The sequence below is a fragment of the Mytilus trossulus genome, chromosome 13, assembly GCF_036588685.1.
Source record: "Mytilus trossulus isolate FHL-02 chromosome 13, PNRI_Mtr1.1.1.hap1, whole genome shotgun sequence".
NCBI classification, from domain to species: Eukaryota; Metazoa; Mollusca; class Bivalvia; order Mytilida; family Mytilidae; genus Mytilus; species Mytilus trossulus.
The window spans coordinates 20,878,319-20,904,035 of NC_086385.1; the positions used below are offsets into that span (position 1 = coordinate 20,878,319).

General features: G+C 32.8%; 1 protein-coding gene and 1 long non-coding RNA gene across 4 annotated transcripts in view; both read right to left on the reverse strand.

The window, feature by feature from the left end:
- Positions 1-6,866: 6,866 nt before the first annotated feature.
- LOC134694892 (uncharacterized) overlaps positions 6,867-25,717 on the reverse strand; it is a 51,736-nt gene continuing 32,885 nt past the window's right edge. For 2 of the 3 annotated variants that reach the window (XR_010102643.1, XR_010102642.1), the window contains 3 exons: positions 22,894-22,994; positions 22,176-22,393; positions 21,323-21,341 (listed from right to left, as the gene is read on the reverse strand). This is a non-coding gene — a long non-coding RNA (uncharacterized LOC134694892). Of the gene's footprint in view, positions 8,235-21,322; positions 21,342-22,175; positions 22,394-22,893; positions 22,995-25,717 lie in introns of those variants that run through there. The other variant, XR_010102641.1, reaches the window with a different exon arrangement.
- On the reverse strand, positions 15,552-20,421 carry LOC134694891 (uncharacterized). The gene is made up of 4 exons (XM_063555997.1): positions 20,345-20,421; positions 18,928-19,716; positions 17,017-17,204; positions 15,552-16,257 (listed from the first exon to the last, which is right to left on the reverse strand). The coding sequence occupies exons 2-4, from the start codon at positions 18,951-18,953 to the stop codon at positions 16,037-16,039; spliced, it is 435 nt and encodes a 144-aa protein (XP_063412067.1). The 5' UTR covers positions 18,954-19,716; positions 20,345-20,421; the 3' UTR covers positions 15,552-16,036.

The following is a 25,717-nucleotide window of genomic DNA, read 5'->3' on the forward strand; positions in this document are numbered from 1 at the left end:
GGACATTTTGTCACGTTTCCAAATAATTAATATCGCCAATAATTGATAAGTTCCAGTTCGACGGGTTCAAACAGAAAGATTTGAAAGCAGAGAAAACTGTGTATCTTAAAATCGGCATGACCTTATCAGATGACAATACTAATACTAAAATAAGGCTTGCGCATAGTTATATACTTTAATTCAGTCACGGACCCGCGATATCACGGGTGTGCTCTAGTGTAATGCTATTATTGAAAGAAAAAAATTGTTTTTGGTTTGTTGTTAAAAAAAATAGATTGTTCTTCGCCGAAGGCGAAAAAAAAGTTTGCACAGAAAAAAAAACCATAGTTCAGATTTTTTGTAATGTTGAATTCTCTCTTATTATAAGTAATAGGATGATAATTATATTTGGTATGTGCGTACCTTGCAAGGTCCTCATGCCCTTCGGACATTTTTCACTTGACCTCGACCTCATTTCATGGCTCAGTGAACAAGGTTAAGTTTTGGTGGTCAATTCCATATCTGATACTATAAGCAATAGGGCTTGTATATTCGGTGTATGGACGGACTGTAAGGTGTACATGTCCAACTGGCAGGTGTCATCTGACCTTGACCTCATTTTCATGGTTCAGTGGTTCTAGTTAAGATATTGTGTTTTGGTATGTTTTTCTCATACTTTATGCAATAGATCTACTATATTTGTTGTATGGAATGATTGTAGAGTGTACATGTCTAGCGGGCAGATTTCATCTGACCTAGACCTCATTTTCATGGTTGTGTGGTCAAACTTTAAGTTTTTGAGTTTTGGTCTTTTTATCTTATACTATATGCCATAGGTCAACTATATTTGGTGTATGGAAATATTTTATGATCTATAAGTCAGTCGCGCAGGTTTTATTTGACTTCGACCTCATTTTCACGGTTCATTGCTCAGTGTTAAGTTTTTGTGTTTTGGTCTACTTTTCTTAAACTATAAGTAATAGGTCAACTATATCTGTTGTATAGAATCATTGTTAGCTGTACATGTCTGCCTGGCATGGCTCATCTGACATTGACCTCATTTTCATGGTTCATTGGTCTTTGTTTAGTTATCTTGGTTAATGTTAAGTTTATGTGGCAGTTTTTAATAAAGCTTTATACTTAGGACTATCAACATAATATCAATGATTAGTAAAGAAGGCGAGACATTTCAGTGTGTGCACTCCTGTTATCTAGATGGACCATGTCTCAATAAAATAAAACAAACCACTGTATTAATTATCAAAATATTATGAAAATATAACATCAATTTGCAATACATATCCAGGATGAGAATGTGGATGACACTTGCAAAGGTGTATACTCTCAAAAACAAAAAATAAATATGAAGAAGATTCAGTTTCCAAGGGACTCTCTGGAACATTTGTCCAATTTCATGAAAACTGCATTCTCTGAAAATATATTTCTGAACGACTTGGTGCAGTTTTTCTTGTTGGTATCACGTTGGCGGCGGCAGCGGTGTCCGAAGACTTTTGGCTTTGGCACTATAACTTTAGTTTAAGTAAATAGAAATCTATGAAATTTAAACACAAGGTTGATGACCACAAAAGGAAGGTTGGGAATGATTTTGGAAGTTTTTGTCCAAACAGTTTAGGAATTAGGGTCCAAAAAGGGCCCCAAAAAGAATTTTCTTGGTTTTTGCACTTTTACTTTAGAAATCTATGAAATTATGACATAATGTTTATGACCACGAAAGAAAGGTTGGGATTGATTTTCGGAGTTTTGGTTCCAACTGATTAGGAATAAGGGGCCCAAAAAGGGCCCAAATAAGCATTATTCTTGGTTTTTGCACACTAACTTTAGTATAAGTTAATAGAAATCCATGAAATTTAAACACAAGGTTTATGAACACAAAAGAAAGGTTGGGATTTATTTTGGGAGTTTTGGTCCCAACAGTTTAGGAATAAGTGGCCCAAAGGGTCCAAAATTAAACTTTGTTTGATTTCATAAAAAAAAATGAATAATTGGGGTTCTTTGATATGCCAAATCTAACAGTGTATGTAGATTCTTAATTTTTGGTCCCGTTTTCAAATTGGTCTTCATTAAGGTCCAAAGGGTCGAAAATTAAACTAAGTCTGATTTTAACAAAAAATGAATTCTTGGGCTTCTTTAGTATGCTGAATCTAAACATGTACTTAGATTTTTTATTATGGGCCCAGTTTTCAAGTTGGTTCAAATCATGATTCAAAATTATTATATTAAGTATTGTGCAATAGCAAGAAATTTTTAATTGCACAGTATTCAGCAATAGCAAAAAATCTTCAATTGCACATATGTGCAATATCAAGTATTTTCAATTGCACAGTGATTGCACAATTGCAAGAAATATCTAATTGCACAATATTGCACAATACCGGTAGCAAGAAATTTTCAATTGGAGTTATCTTTCTTTGTCAAGAATAGTAGTCGAATCAACTTAAATCATTGTTTTATACAATATACAATGTATATTCACTTTTACTTATACTACCAACTGATAAATTAAAACAATCTTTACCATTCATTGATAACAAGCACTTTTTTACATTCTAATATTTTGTGATGTACTTTAATGAGTAGTTATGGTTGCAAACTCCATTAGACATTTGAATTGAGATCAGTTTTGGAATAAGGGAAAGAGGGAGGGAAAACAATTGTGGGGGAGGGGGGTGTTCAATTTACCTCTGCGGAGCATCAGATTAACCAATAAAGTCCTTTAAAAATCATTTAGTCCTTATTATTCTTTAATTTTGGACTAAAGAAATAATTTTCCACACACGTAATCACTATCATTGGGTTATACATGTAGTATATTTGGTATCATTGAATTGGCCAGGCACATGAACTTATTTGTTGGTTCATCCAAAAATATGTACTTCTTGTTACTAAAATTCTTTTTATCATTCACAGGAATGTTTTTGTGTTCAACCAATTATATCAAAGTATTCTTTAATAAGCAAATCATATCAGAAATATGATAATGTAATATCAATTTACAATACATATATATATATATATACAACTCGTCTAAACATCAACCCAACAATGTTAGATCTGTAAATTTGCTTTTCGCAAATTTTTTGGTTCTTCCCTCGCCGGGATTCGAACCCATGCTACTGTGATATCGTGACACCAAAAAACCGATACATTACAATATTGTTACTGTTATAAGACCTAATGTGTCCCCCTCAATTCTGATTCATGGCCTAGCCTAATGCTTATTATGTTGGTTTATATAGATAAAGTAAAGTTATCTCCCCTTTTTTAAGATTCAGTTGACTTATATTGTTACAATAGCACCTACTATTGTATAAAAGTTCATTAAAACTGTTGAAAAATTTGTCAATAAAAATAAGAATCTATATGAAAAATAATCTTTCAGGCTTCAGGAAGTTAAGCCACCAATATGGAAAATATTTATTTAGTGTTGTGTATTATTTTTGTTTTACTCTGTCGAGGCAAGTTTTGGTTATTGTACAAAAGGGGAAACTGTGACAGAAGTACAGACAAAGTAATTATTAAAGGATGCTGCAATTTTTCAACAAATCCCTGATTCTTATATATATTTCAAGTGTAAGTACTCTTTGGTTACTCAAAATTTAGTAAAAACTTCAATTTATTCATAATCAACTATTATCAAGGGTAGATTTTTAGATAGGCAAAACCAATTTTTCTTCAGAATTATAGCATATAAATATGAAATTTTCTCAGTCTTTAAGGTGGTATGGGAGTCTAAAATAAAAATGATAGAATTTGTTCATACTTTGCAAAAACATAGTATCTATTGATATATCTTGAAAAATATAATAAAAATGATAGGTCACCGCACATTTTCTCAAGCTACAGGATGGACAAAATGACATATTTTGTATGGATTATACAGGAAAAAACACCATTTTGTGATTAGAAACTAAACAAAATGATAGAATTGTTAAATACTTGAAGAAAAGATAGCTGTCAGACAATGCTATGAGAATATCAAAAGAAAAGATAGTGTCACCGTACGTTTTTTCCGGCTAAAATACATAATAGGAAAATTTCATGTAGAATCAGAAAATGCACTGTTTTAGAGTTACCTTCCCTTGAAATGCCAATTTAAAAAAAAAACAAAAAAAAAACTAATCAATGTTTGCAGAAATATTAATATTTGTAAGTTATTTTCTTATATATTCTTTTAAATGAAAATTTACATTAAATATCTGCATTCCTGCATCACATTTTGCTAATTTGATAGAAAATATGGACCTTTGCTTCTGTTTTTTTACAATCCAAGATGGAGGAAGACACCCATACCACCTTAACCACAATTACAGTTTATTCCTCTTTTTCAGAAAAAAAACTTCATGAACACATTTGCCGTTTTCCCTATCAAACCATGTTCCTGCATGATGGATTTTACGCCATCTTCATTGTTTCTTTTGTAAGCAAGTTCCAGGTGATGAAGGCTGAGACCTGGGGCGTGTTTTATTGGTCTCTTCTGTCCATCTCCAGAATGTCTTCTGGTGAAGAGTTAAAAAAAATGAATCTGGACCTCTTCTGAAGAAAGTCTACTGAAGATCAACAAAATAAAAATTCAATTTGCCGTCAAATATAGCAGGTTTTTGTTATGTTGGATGACATGAATTAAGTTTACAATTTTTTAGAATATTATGATACATATAGATATATATAGACATGACTTTAAAAGTGTGCTCTGTTCATTGCAATTTTCTTAATGTTTTCCTTTAACTCAATTTTGCTAAGCAAATCAGGCTTAACCCCCCCCCCCCCCCCCCCCCCCCATGACTGATTAAAAAGGACATCTAAGTCTATCCATATTTCTTTTTAAATTAACCAGAATTGATTATTTTTGTCTGAAGCAAAGATATAAGAAACCATTTTTCTGAAAATCTTTTGGTCCTAACTATTATTTCTCCATTGAATTGTTTTACATTTGTGATTTCTGGGCCTTTTATTGCTCACTATGTGGTATGGGCTTGGCTTATTGTTAAAAGCCGTATGGTGAGCTATGACTGTTAATTTTAATATAATTTGGTTATTGTCAACCCCTGTCATATTCTTATGAACAGGTCTAAAGTTAGGAGCCTGTAGTTTAGTTGTTATTGTCAACCCCTGTCATATTCTTATGAACAGGTCTAAAGTTAGGAGCCTGTAGTTTAGTTGTTGTCGTCAACCCCTGTCATATTCTTATGAACAGGTCTAAAGTTAGGAGCCTGTAGTTTAGTTGTTGTCGTCAACCCCTGTCATATTCTTATGAACAGGTCTAAAGTTAGGAGCCTGTAGTTTAGTTGTTGTCGTCAACCCCTGTCATATTCTTATGAACAGGTCTAAAGTTAGGAGCCTGTAGTTTAGTTGTTGTCGTCAACCCCTGTCATATTCTTATGAACAGGTCTAAAGTTAGGAGCCTGTAGTTTAGTTGTTGTCGTCAACCCCTGTCATATTCTTATGAACAGGTCTAAAGTTAGGAGCCTGTAGTTTAGTTGTTGTCGTCAACCCCTGTCATATTCTTATGAACAGGTCTAAAGTTAGGAGCCTGTAGTTTAGTTGTTATTGTCAACCCCTGTCATATTCTTATGAACAGGTCTAAAGTTAGGAGCCTGTAGTTTAGTTGTTGTCGTCAACCCCTGTCATATTCTTATGAACAGGTCTAAAGTTAGGAGCCTGTAGTTTAGTTGTTGTCGTCAACCCCTGTCATATTCTTATGAACAGGTCTAAAGTTAGGAGCCTGTAGTTTAGTTGTTGTCGTCAACCCCTGTCATATTCTTATGAACAGGTCTAAAGTTAGGAGCCTGTAGTTTAGTTGTTGTCGTCAACCCCTGTCATATTCTTATGAACAGGTCTAAAGTTAGGAGCCTGTAGTTTAGTTGTTGTCGTCAACCCCTGTCATATTCTTATGAACAGGTCTAAAGTTAGGAGCCTGTAGTTTAGTTGTTGTCGTCAACCCCTGTCATATTCTTATGAACAGGTCTAAAGTTAGGAGCCTGTAGTTTAGTTGTTGTCGTCAACCCCTGTCATATTCTTATGAACAGGTCTAAAGTTAGGAGCCTGTAGTTTAGTTGTTGTCGTCAACCCCTGTCATATTCTTATGAACAGGTCTAAAGTTAGGAGCCTGTAGTTTAGTTGTTGTTGTCAACCCCTGTCATATTCTTATGAACAGGTCTAAAGTTAGGAGCCTGTAGTTTAGTTGTTGTCGTCAACCCCTGTCATATTCTTATGAACAGGTCTAAAGTTAGGAGCCTGTAGTTTAGTTGTTGTCGTCAACCCCTGTCATATTCTTATGAACAGGTCTAAAGTTAGGAGCCTGTAGTTTAGTTGTTGTCGTCAACCCCTGTCATATTCTTATGAACAGGTCTAAAGTTAGGAGCCTGTAGTTTAGTTGTTGTCGTCAACCCCTGTCATATTCTTATGAACAGGTCTAAAGTTAGGAGCCTGTAGTTTAGTTGTTGTCGTCAACCCCTGTCATATTCTTATGAACAGGTCTAAAGTTAGGAGCCTGTAGTTTAGTTGTTGTCGTCAACCCCTGTCATATTCTTATGAACAGGTCTAAAGTTAGGAGCCTGTAGTTTAGTTGTTGTCGTCAACCCCTGTCATATTCTTATGAACAGGTCTAAAGTTAGGAGCCTGTAGTTTAGTTGTTGTCGTCAACCCCTGTCATATTCTTATGAACAGGTCTAAAGTTAGGAGCCTGTAGTTTACTTGTTGTCGTTGGTTCATGTCTAACTCATTTTTGATATTTTTCGAATTGTTTTGTTTTTGTATAATTAGGCCGTTAGTTTTATCATTTGAATTGTTTCAAACTTGTCATGGTCTTATATGAACAGCTTTAAAGTATCGGGGTTTGTCATTGTTGAAGGCCTATAATTGCTTACATCCACTTTATATTAGGATAGTTGCCTAAATTCGCAGTTATAGCATATCTCTTCGTTTTTATATTATTATATACACGAATTTTTATCTGGTGTTTTCCTGAACATGCATGAAATATTTGTCACTGGGCATTATACATTAGCATCAACTTGAACTTCTTCATTCCTCATCTATATAATTAAACAAACTATACTAGCCCAATCATGATGGTGTTGAAAGTAGTGTTAACCACCAATGAATAAAAATTCTGTCCAAAAAATTTCAAATAAGTCCCTTAACTGTTATTGTCAGTGTAGGCTAGTTCTTATATTCATCCATCTTATCGTCCTACAGATATGTCCTGCTAAGACTGGCATACCATAAAAACGTTTATAACACCTCACATTCTAATATATCTTCATTCATAAATTTATTAATGTTATTTAGACTAAACGACGCCATATTTGTTTTTGTGTCTCTGCCATCTAAACCACCTATTTAAAAAGAAGAGAGCTAGAAGATCTTTCCAATGCAAAAAAAAATAGAAATGGACCTCTTCTGGCTCACTACCGAAGAACAAAAAACACGCCCCTGTACAGAAAAGTTTCCTTGCAGTGTCTTTTGAAATAACCTTTTTAATAACGACACTAGAAGAACCCTCTACAATTGACAAATAATTAAATGTAAATAAAATTTAATGCTTTCCAGAACATGTCTGTTTCAGCTGAAGATTGAACAGTTTGTATAAACTTCTGACATCCTCCTCAGAATTATGAGCATCATAAACAATCTTCAGAAACTTTTGAACTAATGTTTGCTGCTTATAATTTTGAACATCAGCTTTTGGTATTTCATGTTTTGCAATTTTTAAAGTGTCATTGCACCCATAAATTAGGTTATCCATAGAACTCAGCAGATAAACTTGTGCAACAAATTTCTTAGTACAGGTAACGGTACATCATATGAATGTTATGACCAACAAGCACAGGACGAGATTTTGTCTGTTTCATTTCAATTAGTTGAAGTAAGGCTGTTCTTATACAAACACTTTCAACTGGAACACCATGGCAATACATTTGGTTTCTCTTAAAAGAGAAAGTAATACGGATTATACCGGTAACATCACTGGCCTTTGATGAAATAGATTGTCGTGAAGACACATAAAGATTTAGCATGTTTGTCACATCATATGCTGATATTTGTGTTATATCAGAGGTTCTTGATAACCCAGTTGTTTCTAAATCAAACACAACATAATTGTCTAAGCCTTCCAAAGAATATTTTGTTGGAATCTTTTCAATGTCTCTTACCGACACATTTTCTTCAATTTGTGGTTGATATGTTTCTCCTGCTATAACTGCTGCTTTAATTTGTTGAAAAGTTTTCTTATGCTAGAAAAAGACAAAAAGAAAATATTTAGAAAAATCTTTTCAATTTAACAAAATTCACACAAGTTTCAAGATGTCCCTGTGTTCACCATGTATTATCAGTACACAGCATATAGGTACTAAGCAAGCGGGCATGATCCATTTTGACCTTACACATTAACGAAAATCTTTGTTTTGCTTCATATTCAATGTACATTTCTGAACATTTGAAATTCCTGCTCCCAAATAATTTTCACATGATTGTTTTCTATTCATAAAACAAATTTGATATTCTACTAAGAACAATTAACTTGTACAAGCGCAAATAGTTGTGAATGTTATCACCAACATTAATTTCGATACAGTTGTGGAGACATTTACATGTTTCATCTGAAAGAAACCTAATACAGAGATTATATCCCCTGAGCTGAAGGCGAAGGGATATAAGCCCCAAGCCGGGAATGTCACAGTAAATACCCTGTCGGAAACCTGAATTACACATATATTTACGGATTACCCCTGACTTAAGGATTTACTTAGGTGAGACAAGAAAATTTTAATAAATTAACAAGTTTGTAAACCAGGGTTATTCTAATAGAATAAAATACCTGGACATATCTAATTTTAGCACCTCTGGAGTCTCATATCTTGATATCTTTGTGGTATAGAAGCTTAAAAAATATCATTTACCTCATGCATATTGATAATATTTGTATTTGAGACATCATTTTACCAAAAAAATAACAAAAGACATTAAATCGTTGATGTTTATCAATTTTATTAGGTCATAACTATAGCATATCACAGAATCACAGGTATCGCTATTTTCTCTATAACAACACAATATTTCACATTTAACTAAAATTAACAAATTTCTATAATTTTAGCATTTGATAGGCATAACATATCTTATTAATTAAAATACAAAATAACTAGAGACTCTAAAGAGCCTGTGTCGCTCACCTTGGCATATGTGAATAAACAAAGGAAGCAGACAGTTCATGACAAAATTGTGTTTAGGTGATTGTGATGTGTTTGTACATCTTCCTTTACTGAACATTCTTGCTGCTCACAATTATCTCTATCTATAATGAACTTGTCCGTGTAGTTTCAGTGGAAAATGTTTGTAAAAATTTACAAATTTTATGAAAATTGTTGAAAATTGATTATAAAGGACAATAACTACTTAGGGGGTCAATTGACCATTTTGGTCATTTTGACTTATTTTTGAGTCTTAAATTGCTGTACATTATTGCTGTTTACAGTTTATCTCTATCTATAATAATATTCAAGATAATAACCCAAAACAGCAAAATTTCCTTAAACTTACCAATTTAGGGGCAGCAACCTAACAACCAGTTGTCCGATTCATCTCAAAATTTCAGGGCAGATAGATCTTGACCAGATTAACACTTTTACCCCTTGTCAGATTTGCTCTAAATGCTTTGGTTTTTTTAGTTATAAGCCAAAAACTGAATTTTACCCCTATGTTCTATTTTTAGCCGTAGTGGCCATCTTGGTTGGTTTGCCCGGTCACAAAACACAATTTTTAAACTAGATAGCCTAATAATGATTTTGGCTATGTTTGGTAAAATTTGGCCCAGTAGGTTTAGAGAAGATTTTTGTAAAAGTTAACTAAGATTTACGAAAAATGGAGAAAAATTTACTATAAAGGGCAATAACTCCTAAAGGGGTCAACTGACCATTTTGGTCCTGTTGACTTATTTGTAAATCTTACTTTGCTGAACATTTTTGCCGTTTACAGTTTATCTCTATCCATAATAATATTCAAGATAATATCCAAAAACAGCAAAATTTATCTTAAAATTACCAATTCAGGGGCAGCAACCCAACAACAGGTTGTCCCATTCATCTTAAAATTTCAGGTCAGATAGATCTTGACCAGATAAACAATTTTACCCCTTGTCAGATTTGCTCTAAATGCTTTGGTTTTTGAGTAATAACCAAAAACTGCATTTAACCTCCATGTTCTATTTTTAGTCGTGGCAGCCATCTTGGTTGGTTGGCCGTGTCAAAAAACACAAATTTTAAACTATATACATCAATGATGATTGTGGCCAAGTTTGCATTAATTTGGCCCCGGTAGTTTCAGAGGAGAAGATTTTTGTAAAAGATCATGGAAATTTACGTAAAATGGTTAACTAGAGGCTCTAAAGAGCCTGTGTCGCTCACCTTGGTCTATGTGAATATTAAACAAAGGAAGCAGATGGATTCATGACAAAATTGTGTTTTGGTGATGGTGATATGTTTGTACATCTTACTTTACTGAACATTCTTGCTGCTAACAATTATCACTTTCTATAATGAACTTGGCCCAGTAGTTTCTGTGGAAAATGTAACTGGTAGTAAAAGTTTACAAATTTTATGAAAATTGTTAAAAATTGACTATAAAGGACAATAACTCCTTAGGGGGTCATGTTGACTTATTTGTAAATCTTACTTTGTTGAACATTTTTGCTGTTTACAGATTAACTCTATCTATAATAATATTCAAGATAATAACCAAAAACAGCAAAATTTTCTTAAAATTACCAATTCAGGGACGGCAACCGAACAATGGGTTCTCTGATTCATCTGAAAATTTCAGGGCAGATAGGACTTGACCTGATGAACATTTTGCCCCTGTCAGATTTGCTTTAAATGCTTTGGCTTTTGAGTTATAAGCCAAAAACTGTGTTTTACCCCCTATGTTATATTTTTAGCCATGGCGGCCATCTTGGTTGGTTTGGCGGGTCAGGTCACACATTTTTTTAAACTAGATACCCCAAAGATGATTGTGGCCAAGTTTAGATTAAGTTGGCCCAACAGTTTCAGAGGAGAAGATTTTTGTAAAAGATATATAAAATTTACGAAAAATGGTTAAAAATTGACTTTAAAGGGCAATAACTTCTAAAGGGGTCAACTGACCATTTTGGTCCTGTTGACTTATTTGTAAATCTTACTTTGCTGAACATTATTGCTGTTTACAGTTTATCTCTATCTATAACAATATTCAAGAAAATAACCAAAAACAGCAAAATTTCCCTAAAATTACCAATTCAGGGGCAGCAACCCAACAACTGGTTGTCTGATTCATCTAAAAATTTCAGGGCAGATAGATCTTGACCTGATAAACAATTTGACCCCTGTCAGATTTGCTTTAAATGCTTTGGTTTTTGAGTTATAAGCCAAAAACTGCATTTTACCCCTATGTTCTATTTTTAGCCATGGCGGCTATCTTGTTTTGTTTGGCGGGTCACGCCACACATTTTTTAAACTAGATACCCCAATGATGATTGTGGCCAAGTTTGGTTTTATTTGGCCCAGTAGTTTTAGAGGAGAAGATTTTTCTAAAAGTAAACGACGACGGAAGACGGACGACGACGATGCCGGACGCCGGACGCCAAGTGATGAGAAAAGCTCACTTGGCCCTTCGGGCCAGGTGAGCTCAAAATTGACTATAAAGGGCAATAACTCCTAAAGGGGTCAACTGACCATTTTGGTCATGTTGACTTATTTGTAAATCTTACTTTGCTGAACATTATTGCTGTTTACAGTTTATCTCCATCTATAAAAATATTCAAGATAATAACCAAAAACAGTAAAATTTCCTTAAAATTACAAATTTAAGGGCAGCAACCCAACAATGGGTTGTCTGTTTTATCTGAAAATTTCAGGGCAGATAGATCTTGACCTGATAAACAATTTTACATCACGTCAGATTTGCTCTAAATGCTATGGTTTTTGAGTTATAAGCCAAAAACTGCATTTTACCCCTATGTTCTATTTTTAGCCATGGTGGCCATCTTAGTTGGTTGGCCGGGTCAAAAAACACAAATTTTAAACTAGATACATCAATGATGTTTGTGGCCAAGTTTGGTTAAATTTAGCCTAGTAGTTTCAGAGGAGAAGATTTTTGTAAAAGTTAACGCCGGACGACGGACGCAGGACGCCAAGTGATGAGAAAAGCTCACTTGGCCCTTCGGGCCCGTGAGCTACAAATATGTTATGGATTTAAATTTTTAGTGTTTTGATAATTTGCACCCCCTCCCCCTTTTTTCCCCTACACCAGTCAGACTAATTTGAGTATACATGAAAATTGCATTATCTGATTAAATGTTAATTAATGGTATATAGTACTGGTATCATAGTGAGCTCAACTTGAGCTGCTCAAGTATATATATGCTACCAGACTCCTAAAATACTAACATTTATAACAAATGACATTTGATGCACGTTGGTCGTTGGGCAAAGTTTACCTCTTAATATAATTTGGTTGTCTGACAAAAAGAAGTGAAGACATCTTCTAACCAGATGCTCCACAGGGCGTAGCTTTATACGACCGCAGAGGTTGAACCCTGAACGGTTGGGGCAAGTATGGACACAACATTCAAGCTGGATTCAGCTCTAAATTTGGATTGTGATTAAATAGTTGACACAGCATAGGTTTCTGACACAGACTGAATGTTTTCTATAACAAAGATTTAAGTTGATTCTGGACAAAGAAAGATAACTCCAAATAAAAAAAATTCTTACAATTAGATATTTCTTGCTTACTATTCTGGACAAAGAAAGATAACTCTAATTAAAAACAAAATTGCTATTTCACAATATTTTGCAATAAGATATTTCTTGCCATTGCACAATACTGTGCAGTTGAAAAGACTTGCTATTGCACAAAACTTAATATAATAATTTTAGATCCTGATTTGGACCAACTTGAAAACTGGGCCCAGAATCAAAAATCTAAGTACATGTTTGGATTCAGCATATCAAAGAACCCTAAGATTTCAATTTTTGTTAAAATCAAACTAAGTTTAATTTTGGACCCTTTGGACTTTAATGTAGACCAATTTGAAAACAAGACCAAAAATGAGGAATCTACATACACAGTTAGATTTGGCATATCAAAGAACCCCATTTATTCAATTTTTGATGAAATCAAACAAAGTTTAATTTTGGACCCCGATTTGGACCAACTTGAAAACTGGGCCGATAATCAAGAATCTAAGTACATTTTTAGATTCAGCATATCAAAGAACCCAACCGATTAATTTTTTGTCAAAATCAAACGAAGTTTAATTTTGGACCCTTTGGACCTTAATGTAGACCAATTTGAAAAGGGACCAAAAGTTAAAAATCTACATACACAGTTAGATTCGGCATATCAAAGAACCCCAATTATTCAATTTTGATGAAATCAAACAAAGTTTAATTTTGGACCCTTTGGGCCCCTTATTCCTAAACTGTTTGGACCAAAACTCCCAAAATCATTACCAACCTTCCTTTTATGGTCATAAACCTTGTGTTTAAATTTCATAGATTTCTATTTACTTATACTAAAGTTATGGTGCGAAAACCAAGAAAAATGCTTATTTGGGTCCCTTTTTGGCCCCTAATTCCTAAACTGTTGGGACCTAAACTCCCAAAATCAATACCAACCTTCCTTTTGTGGTCATAAACATTGTGTTTAAATTTCATTATTTTCTATTTACTTAAACTAAAGTTATTGTGCGAAAACCAAGAATAATGCTTATTTGGGCCCTTTTTTGGCCCCTAATTCCTACACTATTGAAACCAAAACTCCCAAAATCAATCCCAACCTTTCTTTTGTGGTCATAAACCTTGTGTCAAAATTTCATAGATTTCTATTAACTTAAGCTAAAGTTATAGTGCAAAAACCAAGAAAATGCTTATTTGGGCCCTTTTTGGCCCCTAATTCCTAAAATGTTGGGACCAAAACTCCCAAAATCAATACCAACCTTCCTTTTGTGGTCATAAACCTTGTGATAAAATTTTATAGATTTATATTCACTTTTACTAAAGTTAGAGTGCGAAAACTAAAAGTATTTGGACGACGACGACGACGACGACGACGACGACGACAACGACGACAACGACGACGAAGACGATGCAGACGACGACGCCAACGTGATAGCAATATACGACGAAAAATTTTTCAAAATTTGCAGTCGTATAAAAACAACTAGTGTAGCATTACTGTTTTCAAGTATGACATATCTATGATGATTATAAAAGCAGCAAAATTTCTTATTAGTTTTCAAAATATATATACATAAATATGTATAATGTGTCAAGTCTGATATCAAAAGTCACTCAAGCATCAAATACACTTCATTATGCCCTAATAAAATAAGGGAAACCATGTACTCATTTTTATAATATTACAACATCTGGATTAAAATGGATATTCAAAGTCTATGTATAAAACAACATGTTACCAATTTGTTTTGTAAGAACTGGACTAGCAATAACTACCTGGAAATAACAGAAAATTTTGAAATAAGCCCTGTGATCAATAAAATAATTTTACACTGTATTTTGCTAATAAATATTCAGGTATTTCTAATATCAAGAAGGGGCTTTAGGTGATATTGTACGCCATGCTCACAATATGTTTACTTAATTCTTATCAAAATTGTTGATTTCAGGGCTAAGAAAAGTATTTTGACATAGCTTGAACAATCTTTACAGACTTTGTCACTCTCACACTTTTACCACATGACTCAGATAAAATGCTTTTTATACCATCTTCTCCATTTCTATTGTAAGCAATTTTCAAGTTATGCAAAGACAAATTACTACCAGCAGCTTTCCTAGCCATACCTTTGCTTAATATTTTCTATTTTCTACAATATCATTATAAGATGATTTTTTTTTTTTATGCACATAGAATAAGCATGATAAGCAAGAGATGATAATACATACAGTAAAACCTTTGTAAACCGGACCCAGTGTATTCCGAATTCCGGTCTTATGATGCAGTCCCAATACTTTTAATTACATTAATTATTACCTGTCAAAACCGGTTTGTCTAATTAATTTCAATGATTGATATGCAATCAAAAAATATTTGTTTATACAATATGGCTTTTCAGGATAATCAATTAGTCAGGTGTTAAACTGTGAACTTAAAATCGAACAGTATTGAGCTGTATTATTTATTTAAACATTATACACATGTCAATTAAACGAAAAGACACACCGAATATATCTCCGATTGAACTTAGTTGTAACTTGGATAAACAAATTGAAATCGCGGAGTAAGAAATTTACATCGTGATTTCGTATTCCTGGTTTCCTGTTGTGAACCCCTAAACCAATGACCCTGATTAGGCAAAACACCCAGATGACAACAATCAATGGGTATGGTACACTGTACTACAATGTTTCGATAGTGATGAAACTACGTTTGATAATATTCAGGCTTTTTAATCGGCAATTCCGCCGTTTCAAATTAAGGATCATGGAAGTAAATCAAAACCATCGTCTCACAATCCAAACAACGCGAGTATTATGATGCAAATGCAAACAATGAAAAACGAAGTGAAAGTATTTTAATTTATCAGATATAATTGTACAATCAGAGAGAACGTTTACATGCAAAATATCGGACGTCATTTATTTCAAAACGGAAACCTGAATAAACCGGCTCACTGTCCAAACCGGCCCTTTTTCATAGTCCTGTAGCTGGCCGGTTTATACAGGTTTTACTGTAGTTACAATCAAAAGTAGCTTCATTACATGAGTGAATACTAACATTACTTGTATTAACTAAGAGTTGTAGAGAAGAGACATCTTCTAAGGCATCATGTGCATTGTAATTATTACCAGTTACAGATTTATATATATTTTCTTGTGAATATGAAGATAAATTTGGCAACTGTTTTTTAAAAAGGACTTTAGTATCAATAAAGCCATATATAAGTTTAACAAATTCAGAAACTTTTTCATTGTTTTCCAATGCATTGAACAAAAGAGGACAATCAAAAACTCTAATTTTATGTCCAGCAAGGAAAACTGGTCTAGGAACTAGGAATTTGTAAAAATGACAGGAATCCTTCAATTGCACAGGATACACTGGATGAGACGACCTCTTTGCCATGGTGATACATTCTGTTGCCTGCAATTGATAGGTCTGTAATATCTGATGCCCCTTTGGAAATAGGCTGTTTTGAAAAGACATAGGTGCTCCATTTCTTGTCCCCATATACTGCTGCCATTTGTGTGATGTGGGAAGTCCTTGCTGAAAAAAATCAATAAAATTAGCCTACTTAGGTAGTAAATATTTAGACATTTTGATATATATGTAAAAATTCAAATGCTACTTCAAAATATAACAATATGTGAAAGAGCATTGTCAGTTTTCAAAAAGTAAGTTTTCTGCCTAATTAATGAATGGCTAGTATTCATTTTGAATTTAATGAACCATAAAATTAATTTTTGACTCTTCACATTGAATAATTTTATGGGTCTATACATTCAAAATAAATTATTGCCATTCATTATTGATAAATTTTTATTCTATATAAGGCTCAAAGAACCCCACCACATTCTTTTTGTCCCTTTCACTAGTCAAGGAACCTGTAGTTCAGTAGTTGTCATTGGTTCATGTTTGTCGTATTTGTTTTGTGCAATATTGATTTGTTATTAGTTATGCCTTCAAATTTCTCAAATAAATTTATTCATATTTTTAATGTTGACCCTTCTACAGCTAACCTTACAATATGGGTTTTTCTTATTGTTGAATACTGTTTGTTTGCTTACAATTGCTTACACTACTTCATTTGAACTTTGATTGACAGTTATTCACTGGCAATCGTACCACATCTCCTGGTTTTTATATATGGCTGTTAGAAGTATATTCATGGTGCATTTTTTTCTATAGTTGGGTAAAAGCATACAAGTTATTTTACACTGAAACTGTTGCTTTTATACAACATTTAAATTTAATGTACACGTCTATAAGTAATTTATCATTAATAATATTTGTAAATGTAATTACCTAAACCAGTACTTTCAAGGTCAAAGAATACAAATTTCACTGCTGCAGGAACTGTCAAAGGTTCTGAAAATGGAGAAGCCTTTGGAGCAGGGATTTCTTCAATGACATCTTCAGTAACACTGGAAGATGATATCCCAGACTGATAACATGTGCCCTCTCTTATTTCTTTAGACATATTGGTTTGTGTTCTGTTAAATGATATAAAAATGCCAAATGTTAATATAAAAAAGAAATCTACCAAAATAACTTAAACAAAGACTCAAATGTACTAAATGCTTCCAGGAGCCAAAATTCCTAACTTAGGAGTTCTGAGGGAATACAAAAATATATAAATCTTTTTTCAGGGTGACAGATGTTTTTCAAGAGAAGAGCAAGTGAGGCACCTATTTTTGCCCTCACGAAGAGTCATTACAATGATTTACAATTCCCTGTTTTTTTTATTGGTTCTGTTTCCCTTTATTCATATTAATTGCATGATAGTAACAAAAACCACTCAGTACAGTAGAAATTTCAATGGGCTATAAATTGACCAGCCACAAGTAGATTGTATAATGTATATGGTGAATCATTCTCATGTTTTAATTGGATATTATTGATCATGAGTTTTGCATGTTATTTCATGTATCTGAAGCCTTGTTTCTATTTGTAGGTATAATGACCTTGTTTCTGTTTATATGTATGGTAAACAGTGGCGGATTCAGAAGGGGGCATAGCCCCCCCCCTTTGCTCGGATTTCTTTTTTTTTTTTTAGTAAAATGATTAATCAGACTAGAATTTGTGAACTTTGCCATTTCCCGAGTATTTAATTAGTATACGACAATTCTGTTCTTATAAAGATATTTTTCGCTGGTATTTACTGACTGTCAAAGTCATGTGATTTGCTATGGTTGAGTTAATCAGTGCACAGGCGCCTGGGTCTATGATACAGATTTTTTTTTTATTAAAATATTCAATTTTCTAATTTATAATAAACATCTTTCATTTGTTTCTTAGTATGGATCAGGGATCTCCATGGCCTGTTTAATGATGGCGCCCCACCATCATTCAAATGTTTTGCGCCATCATCAAATGACCTGCGCCATCATTAAATTGTCATCCTGCAAAACTGCTATCGTTTTATAGACAGACGCCATTTTTTTTAAGCAATTATAATCAAACGAATGTAATCGCATGACCCTCAGGCTTTTTTTATATTATAATCCACTACAGCAAACTCATAAACAAGTAAATTTTAGCTCAAAATGGTCTTATTATATTTCTCTTTCACCAAAAGTTTCATTTCTGCCAATTTGTTGGTTAGTTTAAGTAAACAATGACATCAAATGCACTATTTTTTGTCAGAGAAGCCTACTTTCACATACGTTCTAAATTTGAGGGAGTAATTGGTGGTATGACACCTATAATGAAAATTCAGCAACAATATGGTCTTTTAACCCCGCCACATTATTTATGTATGTGCCTGTCCCAAGTCAGGAGCCTGTAATTCAGTGGTTGTCGTTTGTTAATGTGTTACATATTTGTTTTCTGTTCATTTTTTTACATAATTAAGGCCTTTAGTTTTCTCGTTTGAATAGTTTAAATTGTCTTATTGGAGCCTTTTATAGCTGACTATGTGGTATGGACTTTGCTCATTGTTGAAGGCCGTATGGTGTTAATGTCTGTGTCATTTTGGTCTTTTGTGGATAGTTGTCTCAATCAAACCACATCTTCTTTTTTATATTTTATCTATATTTCAGATGATAAATATGTTTTGGTAAAATTTTCTGAATATAGAGTAATAAGTGTTTTTCTTTTTTCTTTTCTTTTTCATCACTTGCAATTTTAGATTTGCTATATTTATTATATTTCTATATAAGCCAAAAGAGTTGAAAATAAAATCATTATTTTTTCTTTTATGAAAGGGATATTTACCTTTGATATATAACTGCGACCAACATTCTTTTGAGATACACTTGCAGCTACCCTGTGGTATAAACTTGAAGTACCACTGTAGAAGTGTGCCTTTGGTGCCTTTGATGCTATTGTCTTATTAAGAGATTCATTGGCTTGTGTACTGCATAGGGTTGCATATTTTTCACAATGCATTTTAAGTTCAGCAAAAAAATCTATCAAGCACTTTTGTAGTGCTGAATCTGTCAATGGACGTCCATAAGGGAGTGATTTGTACTTTTTCAGTGGATCTTCAACATGAGAACACCAATTTGGATTACATAATGTATGGTCCCCAAATGGATGAAGTGATATGGCATCAAATCCTTGAGAAATTCCTTCTTCATTGCCTTGGTTCTGTGATATCATGTAGAGTACACTTCTGAAGATATGCGATGACTTTCTTGGATAGGCTCTTATGTTTTGGTTGAAAGGAATATAATTTTGACGTAAAAATTTTCCTGACGTGATTTCGATCAGATTTTTTCTTAATACCTGGATTTACAACACTTCTTAATCGCGAAATGGTTGTAGTGTCATCATCAGCTACTATTGTTGATACAGAATGTCCTGCCTTCTCTTGCTTTGATACCATTTCAATAACCATGTCTTGCTCCATGGCTTTACTGCTTCCTTTCCAGTTGATGTTACAGTTATGCGGCTTTGGGGTAGCTTTCTTACTTTTAGCGATATCGCAAACTTTGCATAATTTGCTCCTCACTGAAAAGCCAAGCACCTTCCCAGAATTTGACCCGATCATTGTGCAATGTCCTGAAAAGATTAATTAATTTTTACCAACATAAATAACTACATATATTTTATATATTTATTATACAACTAGAATAATAAAGAGTCCTAACTTATTGCTTTTTTGAATGATAGTCAAATTGAACATCTGCCATTTTCTAACACAGGTTTTTTCATAAAGCTTTTTTTTACAATTTTTTTTTAAGACTTTGATCCTTATTTACATCATATACGAGTAAGTGAATTTTCCAGTGATTTCTTTAATGAGGTCAAAATGTATATTGGTTTTGAGATATTTTAAAAATAACCATGCAATATGCTTTTTTGCTATTAGCCATTTTTTGTCTACTTTTAAAAATATATTTTAACATGTGACTATCCCACAAGTATCAAATATTATTTAAATTTTAGTTTCTTGTGTACAATTTGGAAATTAGTATGGCGTTCATTATCACTGAACTAGTATATATTTGTTGAGGGGCCAGCTGAAGGACGCCTCCGGGTGCGGGAATTTCTCACTACATTGAAGACCTGTTGGTGACCTTCTGCTGTTGTTTTTTCTTTGGTCGAGTTGTTGTCTCTTTGACACATTCCCCATTTCCATTCTCAATTTTATGAAATATATTTAATAATTAAATAACACTACACTGACCTGATAAACTGTCATATCCTCTTCTGCTACCTCTCTTTTGCCATGCTCCATCTACACTCAAGCACAGACCGTCATTCCTATAAAAAAGAAATTGATAATTAAGATCATTTAAAGCAAAGAGTAATACATAAAGAACTTTGAAAATTGCCTATTTTAAACTAATTTTACTAAGATACTGAATGTCTATGTAGAAGTTAACATGAGTACTCTCAGATCTGTTCAATGTGATTTTTGTTGTACTGGATGTACATGTACCTGGCCACGTCCACTTGTATTTTTGTCCATCTAATGTGTTAAGACTTTTTCAACTGATTTTTATAGTTCTTTCTTATGTTGAACTGTTATAACACTGCCCCTGTTTAGGGGGAGGATTGGGATCCTGTTTACATGGTTAACCTTGCTACATTATTTATGTATGTGTCTGTACCAAGTCAGGAGCTTGTAATTCAGTGGCTGTCATTTGTTTATGTGTTACATATTTGTTTTTCGTTCATTTTTTTATGTATAAATAAGGCTATTAGTTTTCACGTTTGAAGTGCTTTACATTATCATATCGGAGCCTTTTACAGGTGACTGCGGTATGGGCTTTGCTCATTGTTGAAGGCCGTACAGTGACCTATAGTTCTTAATGTCTATGTAATTTTGGTCTCTGGTGGACAGTTGTCTAATTGGCAATCATACCACATCTTCTTTTTTATATGACCTTATGAACTAGATGATTACTTTATATAACTTAAGCACTGTGAGGACAGAAGCACACATGGTTTGGGTGTATACTCCAAACGTTATTGTTATCTTTTATCTTAGTGAACAGGAGGCTGAACTACTCACCAAAAAAACAAGATCCATGAAAAAATAACAAAAATTTGTAAATCAAACATTTGAGATTTAGCTTATGATTTCAGAGTACATGTACAACCTGTATTTTTTTTATATCTGTTATTCATTTATTCTGAAACAATTTTGAGTTATAATTGAACAGATTTAAATGCATTTCCTAAAAAAATAATGTTAAATTATTAACATGGACCAATTTGTCAAAAAATTTAAAAACTCACAAGAATGATTTAAATTTCCTGTTTTTATGCACCACTTAAAAGGGGTATAATATATATAAAACAATGACATTTTTTGTTTTTGATATTTCATATATCAATAAATTGATTAAAATATCAAGTGCAAGATAATATTCAAGCTGATGAAGTCAGTATTAAAATAATAAAAAGCAGTTAATCTTTTTATCTGCTATCTTTCATAACTCCATGTTTTTTTTTATTGTAAAGAAATTGAAGTTAAATGAAATAAAAATTCAGACTACTTTTACGCCTAGACAACTTAAGATTTGTTGTTTATTTGTATGAATGAAATCACATGCCTTTCTGTGATAAACTGAAGTGAATGGACAAAAATGGATGACATTACTGCACTGATACATGACTTAATTGCTTATATTTATGAGTATCAAGTCTTGTCCATGATATTGAAAATATAAGGTAGTAAGATTCAAAGGTAAAATGTTCTGATTGCCAATAAAAACGCAGTATATCTCCTTCTTTATGGATTTAAATTGATAAATAAGCTTATATCAAGAATATAAAAGTTAATTTTATTTCATATATGAAAATTTTCTAGTGCAGCAGAGAATATTTGAACATTCCGTAGATGTGTTGCTTTATTAGTTACCGAAATATTATAGGTTTGTAAAACAGTCAACAACCCAGCAATAGCAATGAGTATATATATGTTTTGTCTATTACATAAGGACCTACATGTTTTTGTGTTGAGAACAAAAATTTTGTTTTGGGCATTTCTATCTGCAGGCTAAGCTAACCTTTTCACTACTTTCTTTTTGGAATTAACACTTATAAATCTCATATATATTCCATTACACTAATGCACTTTAGATCAACAATATGATACAAAATAAGTATTCTTTAATGCCTGCTTCATTTTGCCTTGCCAAAACAGTCTATGTACTGACATGTGGAATATTCAGCCCTGAAAGAAGGCTATTGACTTGCCTTTCTCCTATACCAGCATGAATCATGGCTAAAAATAAATATTAAATTAAGTTTATTATATAAAATTATTTTTGGTAAGGTAGATGTATTGGGCATAAATTGAATTCTCATAAAATTACCCTTTAATGAACGATTTCTTAAATATATTTCACCACTATCAATGACTATCCCTTTCTAAAAACTTTTACAGGAAATTTTGTTCACATTTAGTGAAATTTCTATCTATGCAACTGCTATACATAAAATTTTCATCTTCAGTAATTCCCGGTAGTGATACACGAATTATACATAAAAAATACATGCATACAATTTGATTGATTGATTGATTATTGTTTAATGCCACTACATGTACATGTTATATGCTTTTTAATGGCGGTCAGTTCTTTTGCTGGACGAAGCCTGAGTTCCTTGAGATAACGCTGATCAAGGTCACAAATTTAGTATATATATATTTACAAAATAAGGTCTACAACACATAGTTGCATTTTTAAATATTATAATGTTCACATGTGTGCTATTAAAACCTACCTGATGCAAGCTTTGTGTTAGAATCCCAAGTTCTGTTGTGTCTTTTACCATGCAGTTGGTACATGGTTAACAGATCTACAGACAAGGTTTGAACATGGTATCTGGAAACAAAAAATATCATGAACATTAACATTTAAGTGGATGAATGATTTAGATATAATACATATGTGTCAAAGTCAGGCTAGAGTGTGTGATTTAGACATTGTCAGAGGATGTCATTTGTTGATGTATATCAAACTTATTTCTTTCCCATTTTTTATATAGATTTTTGTATATAGATTAGGCCATTAGTTTTTTGGTTTGAGTTGTTTTAAATTTGTAATTTCAGGCCTTATATAACTAAATGTTGGGTAAAGGGTTTTGCTTATTGTTGAAGGTTGTACATGTACAATGGCCTACAGTTATTCACTGCTATGTCATTTGGTCTCAAGTGGAGGGTTTATTATCTCATTGGCAATAACACCACATCTTCTTAATGTGAAATATATATAAACATGTTGAATGCCTCTTGAAATTAAGGATGAGATCATTGTACGTAAAGAGGCTTAAAATATACAACAGTTGACTGTTGTCTCAATTTAAAAGCAGCATTAGACCTTTAGTTTATAAATATTAATACAGTTTCACCATCAGTAAATGCTATGATTATTCATGTCACAAAAATCTTGAATTTTTTGAAAATTGTGCACAAACTGAAAATGAAAGTGAAGCAACCTCTCATCCATACACCTTATCGCTATTTGTCAGCCATTACTGGATATCATACAGGTTCCCGTAAAATTTTGACGTCATAAAACAAAACATCTGACACCACAATGGAAGAGTGATTGTTCTGCGAGTCAAAAGGTCAAGCGGCCGGGTCGGCCAGCGGAGTACGCTAATAGCGATAAGATGTTTTGTCCATATACATGTATATTAGTATACATTATAGTATATATTTATGTAGTCCAAATAATTATGACGTATTGAAAGGCTATTATAATTTTTTTTCTTTGACGCCTTACATGTTTTCTCTTAGAGCAATTCACTATGCTGTTGAATATTAATCCTCTCAAAAAAATGTTTGAAGAAATTTTCTTTTTATTTATGAAATTTCAAATGAGAAAAATTGAACCCAATTATTTTTCTTCACATCCCCTTTTCCCTTATTCCAAAACTGATCTCAATTAAAATTTCTAATGGAGTTTGCAACAATAACTACTCATTTTTAAATACATCATCAAGTATTAAGATGTAAAAAAAACTGCTTGTTATCACTGAATGGTAATGATTGTTTTAATCTATCAGTTGGTAGTAAAAAGTGAATATACATTGTATAGTTTAGTTTAAACATATTTGTTTAGAGTGGATTGGGAAACAAGTTTTACAACTTATATTAATCCCTTTCCACTTTGCGGGTGCGAGTGCTGCCTTGTAGCGGCATTAACCTACTCTTTTTCGATATCTACAAGGGTGTCTTTAACGTGCAAGAGATATAATGGTATATAACAAAGATTTAAGTTGATTCTAGACAAAGAAAGATAACACCAATTAAAACATTTCTTGCTATTGCACAATATTGTGCAATTAGATATTTCTTGCTTACTATTCTGGACTAAGAAAGATAACTCTAATTAAAAAAAAATTGCTATTTCACAATGTTTTGCAATTAGATATTTCTTGCTATTGCGCAATACTGTGCAATTGAAAAGACTTGCTATTGCACAATACTGTGCAATTGAAGATTTCTTAATATTGCACAATACTGTGCAATGGAAAATTTCTTGCTATTGCACAATACTTAATATAATAATTTTAGATCCTGATTTGGACCAACTTGAAAACTGGGCCCATAATCAAAAATCTAAGTACATGTTTGGATTCAGCATATCAAAGAACCCCAAGAATTTAATTTAAAATCAAACTAAGTTTAATTTTGGACCCTTTGGACTTTAATGTAGACCAATTTGAAAACAGGACCAAAAATTAAGAATCTACATACACAGTTAGATTTGGCATATCAAAGAGCCCCATTTATCAAATTTTGATGAAACAAAGTTTGATTTTGGACTATGATTTGGACCAACTTGAAAACTGGGCCAATAATCAAAAATCTAAGTTCATTTTTAGATTCAGCATATCAAAGAATCCCAAGGATTCAATTTTTGTCAAAATCAAACTAAGTTTAATGTTGGACCCTTTGGACCTTAATGTAGACCAATTTGAAAATGGGACCAAAAACTAAGAATCTAAATACAAAGTTAGATTCGGCATATCAAAAAACCCCAATTATTCAATTTTTGATGAAATCAAACAAAGTTTAATTTTGGACCCTTTGGGCACCTTATTCATAAACTGTTAGGACCAAAACTCCGAAAAATCAATACCAAACTTCCTTTTATGGTCCTAAACCTTGTGTTTAAATTTCATAGACTTCTATATACTTATACTAAAGTTATGGTGCTAAAACCAAGAAAAATGCTTATTTGGACCCCTTTTTGGCCCCTAGTAATGGCCTACTTCCTAGACTGTTAGGATCAAAACTCCCAAAATCAATACCAACCTTCATTATGTGGTCATAAACCTTGTGTTTAAATTTTATAGATTTCTATTTACGTATACTAAAGTTATGGTGCGAAAACCAATTAAAATGCTTATTTGGACCCCTTTTTGGCCCCTAGTAATGGCCTACTTCCTAGACTGTTAGGATCAAAACTCCCAAAATCAATACCAACCTTCCTTTTGTGGTCATAAACCTTGTGTCGAAATTTCATAGATTTCTATTCACTATTACTTAAGTTAGAGTGCGAAAACTAAAAGTATTTGGACGACGACGACAACGACG